Raw genomic sequence first — 17,900 nt, 5'->3', positions numbered from 1 at the left:
GAATCATGTGGATGACTTGAGGGGTTTAAACACGAGTCCTTAATTAGGTTATACTTACCTGGCCCACAAGTCAGCTCAGCATTAATTAGAAGAGATGATTAGTAAGCAAATAAAGGGCTGTCTATAACCAAGCTCAGCACTGTTTCCTTGTCTAAGCAACAGAGCCCTGGATAAACAAGAGCCTTTGAGAAACCACACAGTGTCTGCCTATGGCGCCATCTTGTTGTTGATAGGGCCAGTTGTTCTCTCAGGAAGGTTTAAAAAATTATAAGGTACCTAATGAGCTGCCAGATCATCTCATAGTCCAGGACTGGCTGTTCTGGGGCTTGCAATTTGGTAGTAGACAATTTGGTATTGAGGAGGAAGTCAGAATCCTTCACTCACTGTCAGCTTCAAAATGTCTCCTGTGTTGCAATTTCTCTCTGTAAAGTGATGGTTTCCTTGCTGTTTGGTGGAGGGTGGGGGTCGGGGGAGCTTGTCAAACCTAGAAATTGAGGCCTGAATGCCATGAAGCACTTGCAAGGGCTCAGAAATGTTCTATTAACCCAGGACGTAATTTCACAAAGACCTCTTCCTGCTCACAGCTTTTGAGTTTAAATAACCTCATTAAATAGTGATTTTGTAATTTTACTACAAAGTTTAAAAAATCCTTATAAAAGAACAAGAACTATAATAGTAAATAGCTTCCTTTCAATTACCTACACATAGCTTCCCAAACAAAATATCCATCATAATCGGTTACAGGCTTATATGTCAGAGAAAGAGAATTGAAAGGAAGTCCTTGGGAGGCTGAGTTTCAGAATTTGGTTGCTAAATGATTGTGTGACACTGGGGAAAATAATTTAGGCTCTCCAGGATTCATTTGCCTTATTGATGATATGCAGGGACTAGGATTAATTAGTATTTTTCAAGATTGGCTAAACAAAATAACCTTGGTAACATTCAAAAACCTATGGACCAGGTTCCATCCTAGATTAATGAACAAAACTCTGGAACTGAGTCTTGAACTTGGCCGTTTTTGATGACCTCATGGGTTATTCTGAGCCTCCAAGTGAGAACCACTGCATCTATGCCCTCTAAAATCTGGTAGCTGAAGTTCTGTGACATATTGCAGTCCTGTCTGTGATAGGACAGATACGACCCATTCCTGAGTAGAGAGATGGCTCTCACATGACCTGTGACAGTTTAGTAACCAGCCCCTCCCCTCCAACTACTTCCTCCATCTGAACTGCCTCAGTTTGTCCCCAGACCACCTTGGAATACTGAAGACCCAAGGCTCCATCTTGGGATGTTTTAAAGGAAAAAGTTAATATTACATCTTAATTTTTAAAAATTAAATAAAAGTTAATCTGCCTCTAGAGTTTTTCAGCCACTTTGTTAAAAATCATTTCAACTTTCAAGCATGCTTGTCAGAAGCCGGGGACCAAAGGCTCATTAAGTTAGTTGGCCTGTCTCATTGAAGTCCTGGTGAATAATTGACAACGTCCTGCTCATGTAAAGACTGTTCTGCTTTTACTGATTCTCCTCTGTCCAAACCACAAGTTGGACTGCTTAAGACAATGAGAGATGGTGAAAGTCCAGATCTGCACCAAACCAGTAGCCTTCCTCCTCAAATGGGACCTCTGACCTATGGACTACTCCACTTTGTTGAGACAGGAGAAAAGAATAATTTAAGGGTAAGTTGTCAAAGTGAACAAAATGCTCATCTGTGCCTAGACGATTAGTTGGGGCTTTCACACATTATGTTTTCAGCGGTAATAAAAAGGAAAACTGTCTTAGTGCGGTGTGGCGTGCCTGTAATCCCAGTGGCTCAGGAGCCTGAGACAGGAGGATAGGGAGTTCAAAGCCAGCCTCAGCAACAGTGAGGTGCTAAGCAACTTAGTGAGATTTTGTCTCTAAATAAAATGCAAAAAAGGGCTCAGTGTTTGAGTGCCTCTGAGTAACCCCAAAAGAAAACAGGTCTTCATTTGGTTGATCAAGACTGAGAGAGAAAGGCCTGCCTTTGTAGTGCTTACTCTGAGACCTCCTTTGGCCACCCTCAACTCCATTAGCATCAGAGGTGTGCAATCAGGATAGTCACACTGCTCAGAAGGGCAGTGCTTGGGGTTCATGGTTCTAGGCTTCCTATCTTGAAATTCTTCATAATTTTATCTTTGGATTTGTGTTTGGCAAGTGAAGTCTGATGGGACCGAGGAGCCCACAAGGGCTAGGACTATGTGGTCCTGCTCTTGCTTCCTTGATGCCTCTGTTTGGACCTGTGTGCTGAAACATCTGCCCTGGGTGGGCAGGGCCATGGTGAGTTTCTTGGATAACTTGCTGGGAAGTTTACCCACTTCATACACTGAGCCTATCTCAGGTAGGGGTGCAAAGACCTTGGGAGTGGAGATCACCAGTCACTGAGAGTTGGGGCTGCCAGTCATGGGAAGAGGGGATTGATTCCCCTTTCCCTGTCACAAGCATACATTTTCACATTGCATTGGTGTCCACTAATTAATTGACCTTGCCTAATGTGACCACCATGTGCTCTGGGTTCTAGAGCACTAGGTGGAGCCTGAGGAGGGCTGTCAAAACCAGATATCTGCATATCTTCACTCTTCTGGTGAAAGATCAGTCATCCTCTTTAGACTCTTCTTCCAATGCTAAATGTAAGAATATGCATACAGTCTATATTTGCTATATGACATGGGACAAATACTTTTTTTTGTACTCTAGATTGAACCCAGGCAGAGGCACTTAACCACTGAGACATATTCCTAGCCCTTTTTTAATATTTTATATAGGGATAGGGTCTTACTGAGATGCTTAGGACCTCTCTAAGTTGCTAAGGCCGGCTCCAAACTCACGACACTCCTGCCTCAGCCTTCTGATCTGCTGAGATTACATATATGTGCCATCATGCACAGCCAGACAAATACTTTAAGACCCCAGTATGTTATTATGTCATGTAGACTAATATTCCTGTCATAAACATAAAAAACACAGCTAAGTACCAAGCACAGTGCCAGAAATATAGTAGATATTCAATATATTTTAGTTGCTATTTTCATGATTATGATATACTACAGAATCTAAAATGAATTGCTGAAGTATTTTGATTAATACTTTGAAGGGTATTCTAATAAACTCATTTGATTTTCAGTCTTCAGTTTTTTCAGAGTCTCTCATGTTCATTAGACATTTTCAGGACCAGTAAAGAAGCTTACACAGAAGAATATTATATGATGAGGAGGGATGGGCTGTGTCCATCATAACAGCACACCCACAGCAGCTGTTTAATTGTTGGGGGACTCAGGGAATAAAGCAGAGGGGATACAGGTGACATATTCATGCTCTATTGTGCTGGAATTAGTGGATGCAGGAGATTGATGAATATGGCAGTCAAAGTATATATGTGGGACCAAAGACCCCCTCATCTCCAGTCAGTGGTGGATGGTGTTCACAGTGCTAGCTTCCTGCCAGTGACAGTCAATCAGTGCTGGTGTTCAGAGGACAGAGATCAGAATGCTGACTTATGCAACCAGCTGCTCCTGTGGAAATACTCTAACACATTTTTGAAATCCCAGGAAGTAAATGAGGGTGTTTCACTGCTCTATCACTAGTTTTTCATAAGCAGTTAGTATTTTCACAAATATCTTGAGCACTAGCCCTATATACCATCTGGTTTTTATGTTCTCTTTACTTCTCATAAGCACCAAATAAGGCAACCAAGACTGTTTTAGAGATTTAAAAACAAAACAAAACAACAACAACAACAAAACTTGAGTCTCTACTGAATTAAATGGTTTAACCACGACTTTCCAATGAGACAGTGAAAGAATAAGAGTTTATATCCAGTTCTGCCTGACTTCAAGATCATGCATCTTTGTGTGTGTGTGTGTGTGTGTGTGTGTGTGTGTGTGTGGTGCTGGGGATTAAACTCATAGCCTTCTGCATCTCAGGTAAGTAGTCTACCCCAGAGTAACTTAGCCTGTGTATTTTCTTCTAACTGATTATGAAGCTTCTCTTTTAAATAGAGTCAGTAAACTTTAACAGTTGCAAATGCTTAGTTATCTTTAAACATCAGGTAATGTTCTACACACTGAACATGTATTCACTCATTTAATCCTGGAGACAGCCCTGAGAAGTAGAAATGACAATCCCCATTTTACAGATAAGGAAACTACTGCACTGGGAAGCTAAATAAACTGGACAAAGTCACATGACCAGTGAATGATAGAGCCAGGCTATTGCTGAAAAGCAACGTTGCTTCCGATTTTATGATCCATCATAGAAGTAGACTATGAGTCAGAACTTCATTTTTTTTGGTGGGGGGGGGCTTAATGGGGATTGAACTCAGGGGCACTTGACCACTGAGCCACATCCTCAGCCGTATTTTGTGTTTTATTTAGAGACAGGGTCTCACTGAGTTGCTTAGCATCTCACTTTTTACTGAGGCTGACTTTGAACTTGCCATCCTCCTGCCTTAGCTTCCTCAGCTGCTGGAATTACTGGCATGTGCCTATGCAAAAATATTAACAGAAAAATTATAATTTGACCTTCTAAAAATAATATACTGAGACACATACATCCAAATGAGTATCCTTTAAAGTATTAGAGGGATTTTGCAATTTCTTTCAATGCCTGGGACAAATAATGATAGTGATAATAATAATAGTAGCTAAATTAGTTTTACATCTATTTATGTGTCTGAAACTGTGTCAATGTTTTACATATGTCATCTCAATGTTTATGATAATATCAACAGTCTATATGACAGAATAAATAATTGAGGTCAAGAAAACTTAAGTAACTTTCTCTCTGTTACACAGCATTTATGGGATGGTTATGAGGTAAATTTAAACCATGTAAATCCAAGATCTACACTCTTCACTACTAAACTAATATTCTACTCTTTTAGACAGTTTTATGGTGGCAAGCTTTACTTTCAGAGAATAAACTGGACTTGTAAAAACTGGCAGAAGCTATTCATAACTAAGCTCTATGTCTTGTAATTCTTAGGTACTTGAGTTTTCTGTCAAAATTATCATTTGGAGAAAATATAGACTGCCATTCTTTTATGATCTATAAATTATCTGAAGTCAGTCCCCAAAAGAGCAACACATTTTTGGACAATGGCATCACCATGGGTCTTCCAAGCTGTTGACCTTGGAGGAACACTCTTACCTCCAAACATATTTGTGTCCATATTTGACCTTGGATATTAACAATGGAGATGATGACCAGACGCTTACCATGTGCCTTCTGGGCTTATGGTATTGCTTTCAGGCACCACTGGAGCACCTGTGAAGTTGCTGGGTGTCCCTCTCTGTAATGATTATTGCTCAATGAGCCCTTTCTCCATAAGCAACACTTTTCATACAGAAAGAACTTACATGACTTTTTAGGCATGATTCCTTAAGCTCAATTCCATAACGTGAACAAGGAGTGTTCTAAGTTGGGGATCCTTTGTAATTTTGTGTAGGCAAATACATCCCATATTTGGGTGGGAAAGTTGGCGGCCTCTATTTCCTTTATTTATTTCTACATAGGATAAGACTAACCTATTCCTTTTTTCCCTCAAACCCAGCTGGATGTTACCAATAGCACCCTTTTCTTTCCAATATATAGTTCAAAAATTGGCTTTGGTTTACTCTATAGCTCAAAACTAAATTTCTTAAGGAAAAACTGTGAGAATAGCTCAGTTACCCACTCTTGGTAAATAAATTATTGCAGTGAGGAGAGGAGGATGAGGAAAAATGAAAGGAGGAGAGGGAGAAAAAGTGGGAAGTGGCCTCATTGCATTTTTAGCCTGAAAGTCGTGAGTTGACTCTTAGTGAATTTAGTAGTGTGCTTCTCTCAGCAGAATTTTCTCTTCAAACTTGAAAAGCTCTATGGCTTGCCTAAGAGAAACCACTTCCAGCTACTCCACCCTAAGCCAACTCTTAACAGAGGCAAGCTTGTACTATACTATTTCTAGAATTTTCAAAACATATGCTATATTCTATGCCTTGCAGAATCTGTCAGCCATGTTAGGGAGTGGTCTTTGATGAGAGCTGAAATTTAGAAGTGACAACTGTTAAAAGTAAAATTTGTATATTTTCTGAAACTTCTTTTAAAAAGTTCTTCTCATATGCAACTTTTCTATTAAGAACTTTACTGAACACAGCTGCTTGGACAAAAAGCATTCAGTATAGATGACAAGATCCTTCAGTACAGATGACAAGATCTCTATTAGGACACAGAAGGAAATAGGCTGATATGATTGTGTCTACTTTGAATAAGGAGAATTGCTACTTTAGTAGCAGAATAAACAGAAACCAAAGGTAACATTTTCCACCAAAGGGTGAGGCGGGGGGAGATTTAGAAAAAGTTTGGAATAGATAAGATACAGAAAATAATATATCAAATAGTGGATAGCTATAGAAAATAAGCCAAACAAAAAGAGAAGTGTAGCATGTTCTCTGTCTCATACATGGAAACTAAAAAATGTGGACCTAATTGTAGAAAGGTGGTTAAGAGGTTGATTAATAGTGATTAGAGGTTGGGAAAGGTGTATATGTGGGGGTTGGTTAAAAGAAGGTTGAATTTGATCAGTGTATATTGTATGCAGCTGTGGAAATATCACACCAAACTCCATTAAAATGTACAATCTATATCTGTTGATCAACCAAAAAAAAAAAAAAAGGATATCTGTCTTATTATTAATACTAATCACTGTGCTTGATCTTATATTAATTATTTTTTAAATTCTGGGAGGAAAAATTCCCCCCCTACAGGGGAAGATAATTAGAGCAGGTTGCCCCACCAGAGAGTGGCAGGGCTGAGATGAAGCCACAAGACTAAATCTCAGGCGCTTCACCATTCCTCTGCACGGCAGGAGGTTGCCCTGGGGAGTGCTGCTTTTTGATTACCATGGCTTTGTTGGAATGGCCACCTCCTTGGAACTCAATGGTCCCAAAAGCATCCGTTGGGCTGAGCTGAGTGTGTTTGCTGATGGACCACTTCTCAGACTGGATGTCATTTCGGGAGAGGCGACTTTCATTTTTCTCATTCTGAAGCACAGAGATACTGGGAGTGAGTCCGACATGCTGGCCTATTAGACGCCCACAGCAACACCTATAACATAAGAGGTTAAAGTGAACCCCTTGTGTGAGCCACTATTGGAATACATAAGCAACTGCTGCAGAAACCTGCAGTTCATATTGACCCATTTCAGTCAATTCTTAGGTAAAATCCTCGAATTATTATTATATTATGTTATATTCTTATATTAGGCAAATGCAAACTCTGGCTCCATATGACAAACATATCTCCTTTTCTCCTCTTCTTTCCCCACTTTGCTTTAGTGATAAAAGCTACAACATGCATCCTGCCTTCTCCAGCCACACCTTTCCCACCTGGCATATTGTTTAGGATAAGACACCTATGAACAAAAAAGTTCCCTAGAATTTTTCTAATTCTTGCTCCTCCCAGCTATCAAGTATTACACGAAGAATACTGAAGAGCTTCGAGGGAAGAATTTTAACATGCTCATTTAAATGAGGAATCTCACTTACACGTGAGTCACAACCTAACTAGTCTCTCTCCAATTGACATTTGCTGTCAAATATCCAATTCCAAGAAGAAAAATCTGCAGAGTTAAGTGTTCTTGGAGAAACAAGGAAGAAAATACTCATGAGATATTTGAAAAGTTCAAATTTGTTCCTTTGACAATGAAAATGTCCTTCATGCACTACTACTACCTCTGTGACAATTATTAGTATTAATAGATATAACATGAAACTACCATTTATTAAACACTAACAATTCATCATCCATTCTATGATGAAATATTTGAAAGTCAGGTGATTTGTTCAAGGTTATAAAGGAGTCTTTATGATGGCATGATCTATACTTTAAACTGTTTTATTATATTGCCAGCTTATAAAAGCATCTTAGACATGGATGTGCTACTTTATTCCAAATGCTTTCTGCCTTACATACTGTTGATCTTCAGGAAGGTAAGGAAGTACCAAAAAAAATGTGCCAAGAATTCTAAAGTTCTGCAGTCACACATCAGTAATTTGCTAGGATTTTTTTTTTTTAAATTTTAAAGCATCTTTTTTACTAGAGTGGAGCATGTTGATATGAACTAAGCATTTTAACAAAATGCTTAGAAGGAAGAACCAGTAACCATAGCAAAAATATATATAGCTCAGTGTTATATACAGTGATTAGTTCCTTCTGCAACAGTATATCTGCTATTCTGTGAAGTCTCTTAAATTCAGAATTAACTGTAAATATGGCATGTTATATAGGGCATACACACACACACACACACACGATTGCTTTGAAAATGTCCAGCAATAATAACAACTACAACAAAAGATATTTACTTTGACATCGTCCCCTGCAATGGGTATTCTTGATACATTAGACACAATAAGATTATATATTTACCTATGGGGGTCTTTGGTGCTGGGTATGATGTGAACACATTCTCTTTTATAAAATGCTCTTTCTATCCAGGATTTCTGTGCCTGAGAAAGAAAAAGAGAGAGAGAGGATGAATATAACCTTTAAGTATTTTTGACTAGAAAGCAAAACTTCATAATCACATAATAAACTAGTATATTATAAACTAAATGGAAATTGTGGTTGTTTCACACATAAACACTGAATATAATAAAATCTGTGCCTCCCAGTGCCTACTAATTTGGTTAACATTATAATATTGAGAGTTAAAGGGAACAGCTGTGTTAAAAAATAGTAGTGATGGAACCATGTATAAAATACTAATGGTTTTTGAAGGAAAGAAACAAAGCTATTTGCTGAGAAAATGAACCTGGAGGGATAGACATTATGTTTGTAATCTTACAGAAAGAGAGTATTCAGGGTAGGAAGACATATATCTAAATAAAGTTTTCATGGATGATACTTCCATTAAATTTTCCTTATAGAAGGAAAGAAGAAAATGGTCAAGGGAATTGTATACCTCAACAGCCACAACCTATCACCATGCTGTTCTAAAATCCAAATTAGCAATGCTGAGGTATAAACAAACAAACAAAAAAGGAAATGGAAAGAGGAGGGAGATAAAGTTCTTCACTATAGTCCCAGATTTCACAGGTAATATCTTGGGGAGAAAATAAGACAGACTTCCCTCACCCCCATTCCACATGCCCTACACATACACAGCAAACACAGTTTCTAAAAACAGCTTTTGTTGAGACTATGCACCCAGATGTCCTGCCCCTGCGATTGGGTTCCTGGATGAACAAAAGATGTTCTGGCGAACTGTAGGATCTTTGTTCCAAAGAAGAGTGTTCATCCTGCATCCTCAACCTCTTTCTTTACCAGCATTTGAAATGGTAGAGAAATCTCCTATGAAGTCCAAGAAGCTATTCGGAAGATTCCTTCCTTAAGCACTAAAGATGGAAGTTGCTAGAACAACCCGTAATGTTCTTTCTATATGCTATTATCTTTTCTCTAACCCGGTATCAGATCTAAATTCATACTCTTAAAATATACAGGGTTAAGGCAAAATTGAGCTGTTTACTTGAACTGTCTCAATCACTGGTGTTAACTGTTATGGGCCCCTGTTTGTTGGATGTAATCAGTCTTGAAGCCAATGGCAACTCAAACATCTGTATAGAAGCTGTGCTGGGTTCTGGTTTGCCCTTAACCCCTTGATCTCATACAATGGAGGCTTATGCAAGCACTTAACACTGACAGTGGTGGTTTTTTAACACTTGTGACAATGCACATTTTACAAGTGGCAACATACAGGATCTCTGGGGGCCACCAAGCAACTGCATCCTGTTTCAGTGATGTTGACAATGGGGGTCACATAATACCTGGGTATTCATGCATTGTCTGCATGGAAAAGAGTCCCACAATGCCTCAGATAGCCACAGGTCCAGATGGACCCTTGAACCCTCATGCTGCAAAGGGTAACATTTGCAGGGTTTGTTTGTTTGTTTGTTTGTTTTTTCAGTCAGCTAGACAAAAAAGAAAATATTCTCAAAGATTTTTCTTCCCAAACATGTAGGAAAAGTTAATGGTGACATCTTTGCAACAGGAATGAGCTTAGCAGCAAAGATAGCTAGTCTTAATCTTTACAAAAGAAGCTTGCAAGCTTCTTTTGTAAAGGCCATGATTTTCCCTAGACATTGAATACTTTTGTTGATAATATCTCTTGGCAGAAAGATGGTGAAATGCTCCTCACTGGATATTTGAAACCCACTTTCCCTACACCTCAGGGAACAGAAAATGGAGAATGTACTTCTTTTTTCTTTTTATGGTCCACTTTGGCCAGCCTTTAGAAAAATCTTTTTGGGGAGCATCTGGGAATTTCAGAGAGTGCCGATCAATCCCCCTTGAGAAGAAGTCGGAAAAGCAGTATCATGGGTAGAATGTGGAGTTTGCAGTTAGAAAAACTGGCATGAGTGGGACTCTGCGTCATGGAGAAAGACAGATGAGTTCTTTGTTTCTCAGTTTTCCTCAACTGTAAAATGGGCACAATGGTAATACTGATGTTCAAAGTTGCTGTCATTATTTTAGGAATACCATGCTTTCACTTCAAGAAGAGGGAACGGTCCTCAGTTGATTCTAGTACTGAAAACGCAAATGAGGATAGTTTGAAATCCTATAGCAATGATCTAGATTGAGCTTCTCTTGTGTTGGGGGTCATACAGTCCCTGACTGGTCATTAATGAGGCATGTAAAAAAGTTACTTCTCTGAGTCTCTTTCATAACATGTAGTTCATCATAATTACTCTGGAAGTTTTGGGATAATCAGATAAAACCCTTGGCACATAGTAGGAGCTCAATAGGTAATAACAATAGCCAATATTTATGAAGGACTCATTATGTGCTTGGCATTGTGCCACATATGCACTATGTACACAGATCCTCAGAACCACTCTTTGAGGGAAATGCTACAATTATACCAATGAAGAATCTCAGGTGGTGAGATAAAGCAGAGTTTGAAAGTCAGTGTTTGAACTTGAGCAGCCTGATTCCAGAGTTCACTATCACCAATTCTGCTAAACTGCCTCTCCAAGTGCGATATTGTTGATATTAAACATCCTTGATGTGGCAGTGCCATCTGGGCATGCCTGGGAGTCCCTTGGTATTTGGAGAAGGCTGGACGCTGGAGGCCTGTCTAGGACCAGCTCAGGCATGCTCCTTTTACATTCTCACTCCCCACTTCCCAACCTCAATGTTATCTGTTCTTCCTCTCTCCCTGGGGATAAAGGAGGGGGTGGGACATTAGGAAGAGCTCAGAATATGAGAAAGAAGTAGAAGCGGCGAGGCCGTTATCACGGCTATGGAAAAGATATGAAATCATAACGGGACTCTCCAATTGAGAATCTGGGGGACCACAGCAAATAGATTAGTCTTTTCAAGGACACCTTCATTACTCTTTTCACTTACAGATCCCAGTTTCATTGAAAAGTACTGGAAATTTAAGTAAGATGGTATCGGGTCAAATTTACTAGTATGGACTCCCACTTGTCTTTCAGCATACAATAACTTCCCTTGTGTTCAGTTTAGCAAATTAATTACCTTTCAAAGGTGAAAAGCTACCTCCATGTTAGCAAAAGGACTAAAGATTAGTTTCTATTTCTTGTTACTAGTAGATTAATAATTTCTCTTGCCAAGGCACAGACAACTGAGGGGTAGGGGTGGGGGAAAAAGAGAAACAGAAGGTAAATCTCTTCTCATCATTCATAATTAGATTGAATTCTCTGTTTTTGAGAACAGTATAATGCACAATAGAAAGAATGCATGTGTAACACATGAATTAGGAATTCTACAAAACATCATGCATAATTTAGCATGCTCTGTTATGGGCTTTGCTTTATTGTGCTTTTATTCAGGTCTTTAATGTGGACAGATACTAGATTTTTAAAATTATTTTCTTGGAGAGAATGTATTTGATGTATGATCATAGTTAAACTTGTTCCCTAAACTAATTCCCTTTTCTTTTGTTCAAAGGCTTTAAACTATTCTGTGTGAAGTTTTATACTTTCCTTCAACATTCAACTAAAGTTAGCCACAATGATTATCCTAGTTGTTAGAAGGTATGAAATAATTTTGACACACTGTGTTTCTAACTGACCTTGTAATTCTCTTCTAATGCAAGACATCAATGGCCAGTTTGTCTGAACATCTTTTTCTTTAATATGCTTTGGAGGGCTCAGGTTCTCTTAGAAAAGATGGCTTCTATCAACTCTCAGAAAAACCACTTTTGTACATTCTTTTCCAGAGGTAGAATGGTCACATAACCATGGCTGAGTCTGTGAAGGGCTATTTTCTTCTTTTCTTTCTGCATTATCAGTCATGTGTGATGTGTTATAGGGAAGTGTTTTTCAAAGGCTAATAATTAAAGGACATCTTATTCAGAACAAAAATGAGAACACTCACATTTTTTAACACAGTATAATAATTACCCTCAGAGAATAAAACAAGTTCAAATTTTGAAAACAAAGTGTGCAATCAATAAAGCATCAAAATGATCAAAACCCAAACAAGAAGGTTGTAAATATTGCCTTAAAAAGAAGAAGAAGAAAACTTGAATAATTTCATTTAAGCAAGTTTCAATTCTTTCACAAAGGCTCAGCCAACAACTTTAGACCCCAACTTTAGACTACTTTGAATCTTCTTTCTGTGCAGTCCTGGCTAGCTACAAACCAGACCTTCTCTGCGAGGGAGTAGTTTATGAGTACACACACAGAGAATGTATGAAATCCATCAGAAAGCAATTGCAATCGTTTTTTTAGCAGAGCAATATAGAGGGACAATAACCCAGACCAGTAATCACAAGGTTTTTTTTTTTTTTTTTTTTAAAGTACATTAACTTTATAGAAACAAATTACAAGGAAGACTTTACCACCCTCCTCATGTTCACATTTTTCTATTTCAGATAGACTCTCTGTCTTGATTACAGCAAAATACCAAGACCCAAAGGGACTGAACACATATGTCCATTTGCACCTTTTGCTTTCCCTCAACAACTCTCTGGTTGTCTATTTGGTCTTTCTCTAGGTCCCCAGCTCCAATGCTGAGAAGTTAAAGAAGAGAAAAGTTAAGCTGAAATCATTTTACCTGTGCACTGACTCTGGCTGGTGGCAACGGCAGTCCCTGGAGCGGCTCCTGTTGCTTTCATTTTGCTGTGGCCGGGGCTGGTCATCCCGTTAATAATGCTCTTATGACCGCCCACTGAAAAAAAAGTCACTTGCCTGGCTCTTCCCCCAAGAGACGTTTCAAGTAAGCAATGAACTTGGGCAGATTAGCCCCCTTGGAATGTGCCGCTGCTTCAGGATTATCCTCACTAAGAATCCCATGGACATTCCCTTGCAGTCCTCCAAACACTGCTTGATGTGAACATCTAATCTGACGCCAGAAGAAAAACAAATCCCCGGAGAGATCGGATTTAACTGGCACAAGTCCTAACAGGCTCCCCCCCCCCACCCCTTTTCTTTTTTCCATTTTCAGAGAGAAAGCTTGTGAAAGTGTGATAAGGTGTTCTGAGTTCGGAAAGTTCAACTTTGGAAAGCAAATCCTTCTGAAGAAAGAGTGTGTTAATGCACCATGTGGTTTGAACACACAAGCGGCATTGTTCCCCTGGCTGCAAAGAATGGAATGATAGCATTTCTTTAAAGAGAAACTGCAAAAAAACCTCAAGAGAATTTCAAAAGGATATTTTGGTCCCTAAACATGAGCCCAAGTAGAATAAAGTTGGAGTTTGCCGGGGACCTTCCACAAAACTTTTCAAATGTCAATGGTAAAACTTGCCTGATCCTACTTCTCATTCCACTCCCTCCCCGACAGCTGCAAGTGTATGATTAGAAACCTACACTCTATTTCCTTATTAAAAATGATGACCTGTGGCCTCTACAGCTCGTGGATGCAGATGGAAAGTGGTGACCCTGTGATGTGTTTATCTGGGGTGGCTCCACTGTGAGATTCCAGCTGGTATTCACTCACACAGAAAGGGCTCTTTCAAATACCATCCAGGAGTGAATTTTTTAGACAATAGGCGTTCTTCTTAACCAGATAAGTGAATACATCAGAGGAGAAAAGAGTTCACATTTCAACAAGGCAAAAATGCTTTTTAAAAAGGGAAGATATGAGCACTGCCTCTCTAAAGACTGACTCTTGCATGAACAGAGGCTAGAGTTGAGAGGTGGCACTCTTCACCTGTAAATCTGTACAGGCAGTAAAGGTCTGATTTTCATTTTTCTACAATCTTGTATCAAAGTGACTATTATGTGTCATGTCCACACTGAATAAGAGCAATAATGGTAAGTGAGTGATTTACTTCACACAAGAATTAGGTCCTGGATCATCTTCTTACCTCTCTGCTCTTTCCAGGATTGATCATCAAACTCTCACATTTTCTGGTCTCTCACCAAGGTTTCCCCAAGGACAAGGGACAATAAACTGCCTAGTGATTTTCAACTAAAGAAACATTATGTTAAGCGAGACTCAAATGAAAATTTGGACCGAGCTTCAGCATTAAATACATGGAGAGAACAAATTCCTTTGCCTGTCCTCAGGAACTGGCTATAGCCAGCATATACACCCTCTCTTCTGTGCACTTGTAATACTTCTAAGCATCTGTTCCCAGGCAGTCACTAGAGGTGGGAGCACATGAAGATGTTCCCTGCAGCATTGCTTACAATGAAGAAGAACCAGAGACAAGTCCATCAGCAGGAGACTAATTAATATGAATTGTGCCATTTGTGATCACAATCAGGGTTTAGAAGACTCCTTAGTTACAAAGAGAAATGTTTTTGCTTTATATAAGAAAACTAGGCCATAAAATAGTGCAAAAAGCTATACACTTTAAATAGAGATGATAGGTAGAAAACATTGTAAGTCGTTACTTTATTCTTTTGCTTTCCCATATTTTCCAGTTTACCACTGTCATTGTGTCTGGGTACTCAGAATGCTATAGTTTGTGTATTCAGAAAATCTATTTTTTTTTCCATCTGTCAAGTTCTATATTAAGTTAGTAGAAAGGAGGTTATTGGGGAAGAGTTGCTCTGGAAGTGACTGAGGAGGAAGAAGCCTGTAGAGACTGAAGGCTTGGGGGGGAAGATTTGGGAAGGAAAATTTTATAATGTGCAGGGTGAATGTTCTGGAGCAAGAGAGAAAGAAGGAGGGGGCGGAGGGAAGAAGGAAGGGAAAATGAAGGGGAAGAAAAGGGAAGGCAGAGGCATGGTGGCAGGTGGAGGCCTGGAAGGCCCACTGAGCTGGCAGGCTGCAGTGTGGCTGCTCTGAGCCTGTGAGACTTAATAAGTTGGTCGCAGATAATCTTCCTAATGTAAGAAACGGCCCAACAACTCAGCCCTTCAGTTTTCTTCTTCACTAGAGACTGCTCCAGCCTTCCTTTTATTCAACTCTGGAGATCAATCCCATGATACTGAGTCTTTTAAATATATATATATATATATATATTTTTTTTTTACCCCATTCTTTCTAGTCTTACTTGTTTTGCTGTTTGTTTGGTTTTCTTTCTTTTTCCTTCCTAAAGAGAAATGCATATTCAACAGGAAATAAAATATGAGGTGCCTTCCACAAAGTTTACACCAAAGACAAAAGTATTGCTAGGAGTATCCTGGACGACTGGTGTTAGTACCAAAGGAAGCCCCAGGTGAGTCAGCACAGAAACAATTCATATGAGTAGCAGCTCATCCCCAGGACCCTTTGATTTAAGCAAGTAATTAGCTCCGAAGAGACTCGAAGCTCTGGGCCACACTGTGCATATGGATCTTTTAAAAGTCTTGTGTATCACCCAACAATGCTGCTCCCAAAAGGGGGTATTACCAGCCTGCTACAGATGTAATTTAGAGAGAATATAATTTGAATATTAACAGGAGAAAACCACAAAGCATGATGCTAACTGTGGTTATTCTTCACTCCTTTCTCTGTGCAAGGCAGAATAACTTATTCTCCCCATTCATCATTGAAACATTACACTTGAAGAGAATGTACTAAGATTATTCTATTGGTACACAACACAAAATTTTGTAAAAGCTAAATCAGATTTTCTACCAGCAGAAAGTAGATTTTGACATGGAAAAAACATATTTCATTATAATAATAATATCCAAAGCATTTTTTTCTGTGATGCCTACATTTGATAATAGCAGCAAAATAGCATGATAGAAGAGGTCAGTAAATGGCATCTGCAAAGAGCCAGATGGTATGTATGCAAGGCTGTTTGGAGACCATCAGGTCTCTGCTTCAGTACTTGGCTGTCTCTGTGGTGTAAAAGTAGTTGCAGACAACATACTCACAGTGAGTATGGCTTTGTTTCAATAAAACAGGAGGCAGGGCTATGCCCAGGCCCAGCAGCACAGGCCTATAATTTCCGCTACTCAGGAGGCTAAGGGAGGATCACAAGTTTGAGGCCAGCCTCTGCAACTTAGGAAAACTCTGTCATAAAGTAAAATAAAATAAGATAACTGCAGGTGTAATTCAGTAGTAGAGCACTCCTGGGTTCAATCTCTAGAATCACAAAAACAAAACCAGGAAATGGGCTGTAACTGGTGTGTGCTGGTATACCCCTGGTGTAGAATAAAGAGGTCCAGGTAGGGTGGTAGTGATTCCTAAAATCCAGACTTTCCTGGCAACTTGATTAATTTTACTGCTTTTCTTCAAGTGCACAGGCAGTCTCCTTTGCTCCTGTTGTCCCTCCTACCTGGACAGCTCCACCTTTAGATATCCCACTATTCCCTCCCTCTACACATCTAGGCAGCTTAAAGGTCTTTGGTGACCATCCTAATCACCGGTATATCTTGTCCTTCGCCAGTCCTTTCTGTTTTTCTTGTAGCCCTTCACCTTACCTGGTGTTGTGCAACACCTTTATGTACCTGTGTCTCTATGTCCTCTACTAAAAGATAAGTTCCTGAGGGCAGTGGTTTGTTTAGTTGCTGATGTTGCCCCGCACCTACCAGTGTGGCATGCGGTCAGCACACACTGAAGCAAACCATTTGATTTCTTGGAGAAGCAGTTATTCCCCTGGAAGATGAAGGTATGTAATGGACCATTGTTTCCTAATGGGGAATTTTAAAATGGTACATAAATGGATTTTTTTCTTTTAATATTTGGGTTTATAGTCGTATATGGTGTACAAGGGATGGTTATACCTATGATTCAACAAACACTGTTGCTAAAAGCTATAATTTCTCCTCCTTGGTGTTGTGAAGAGATGAACTCAGCAAAAACATTTAATAAGTTCGAGTAAAAATGATTTGTAGAAAAGAGAAAGATCATTATGATGTCAAAAAAGAGGAAATTAAAGCAGCAGAGAGCCAGACCATTTTTACGTGTCCTTTTCTTATTTCTTATTTTAATACATGAAAATAAATGCACGCTGTACTCTAATGTTTGAGTTGCCATTGTCCCAGAGTAAACAATGCTGAGGGCTAGGACAAAGTCAGCCACCTCCTGAGCCACACACCAGCATGTTCTTTCTAAAACAATTGATTATGCCATCCTCATATCAATATCCTTTGATAGCTCTCCAGCTCTAGCATGAGCAGCAACTCAGCACTGAAGTCCTTCAGGATCTGACTCTGAAAGGATCTTATTCAAATCTCTCAGTTTCCCTACAGACCTTCACATACATTATGCCGCAGCAAACCAAATTACTGCTTGTGCCCCTGATGCACCATGATGTTCCATGCTTCTTAATCTTTGAAAATGCTGTACCTTCATCTCAAATGCTAGCTTCTTCCTTCTGTACTTGGTAAATGACTCTGTTCCTCAAAACTCTGCATAAAACATTATGTTTCTTGAGAGGGCTGGCTGGCCACTGCCAGGGTAAACAGTGTAACTTACGTTCCACTTCAAAACCTTGCTCACACTCTCATGGGGAAAAGTCATGTGTATTATAATTATATATATATATATATATATATATA

The 17,900-nt window shown here is 39.3% G+C and overlaps 1 protein-coding gene across 13 annotated transcripts in view; it reads right to left on the bottom strand.

Moving 5' to 3' along the window:
• Positions 1-17,900, bottom strand: part of Trpm3 (transient receptor potential cation channel subfamily M member 3) — an 827,780-nt gene that overhangs the window by 278,495 nt on the left and 531,385 nt on the right. For all 13 annotated transcript variants that reach the window (XM_027940080.3, XM_027940084.3, XM_027940085.3 and 10 more), the window contains exons 2-3: positions 8,419-8,498; positions 6,891-7,095 (exon numbers count right to left, since the gene is read on the bottom strand). In XM_027940080.3, coding sequence (XP_027795881.2) covers positions 6,891-7,095; positions 8,419-8,498 — 285 coding nt within the window. The remainder of the gene's footprint in view (positions 1-6,890; positions 7,096-8,418; positions 8,499-17,900) is intronic.

The sequence above is a fragment of the Marmota flaviventris genome, chromosome 13, assembly GCF_047511675.1.
Source record: "Marmota flaviventris isolate mMarFla1 chromosome 13, mMarFla1.hap1, whole genome shotgun sequence".
NCBI lineage: Eukaryota > Metazoa > Chordata > Mammalia > Rodentia > Sciuridae > Marmota > Marmota flaviventris.
This window is presented reverse-complemented; position numbering and strand designations above follow the sequence as displayed.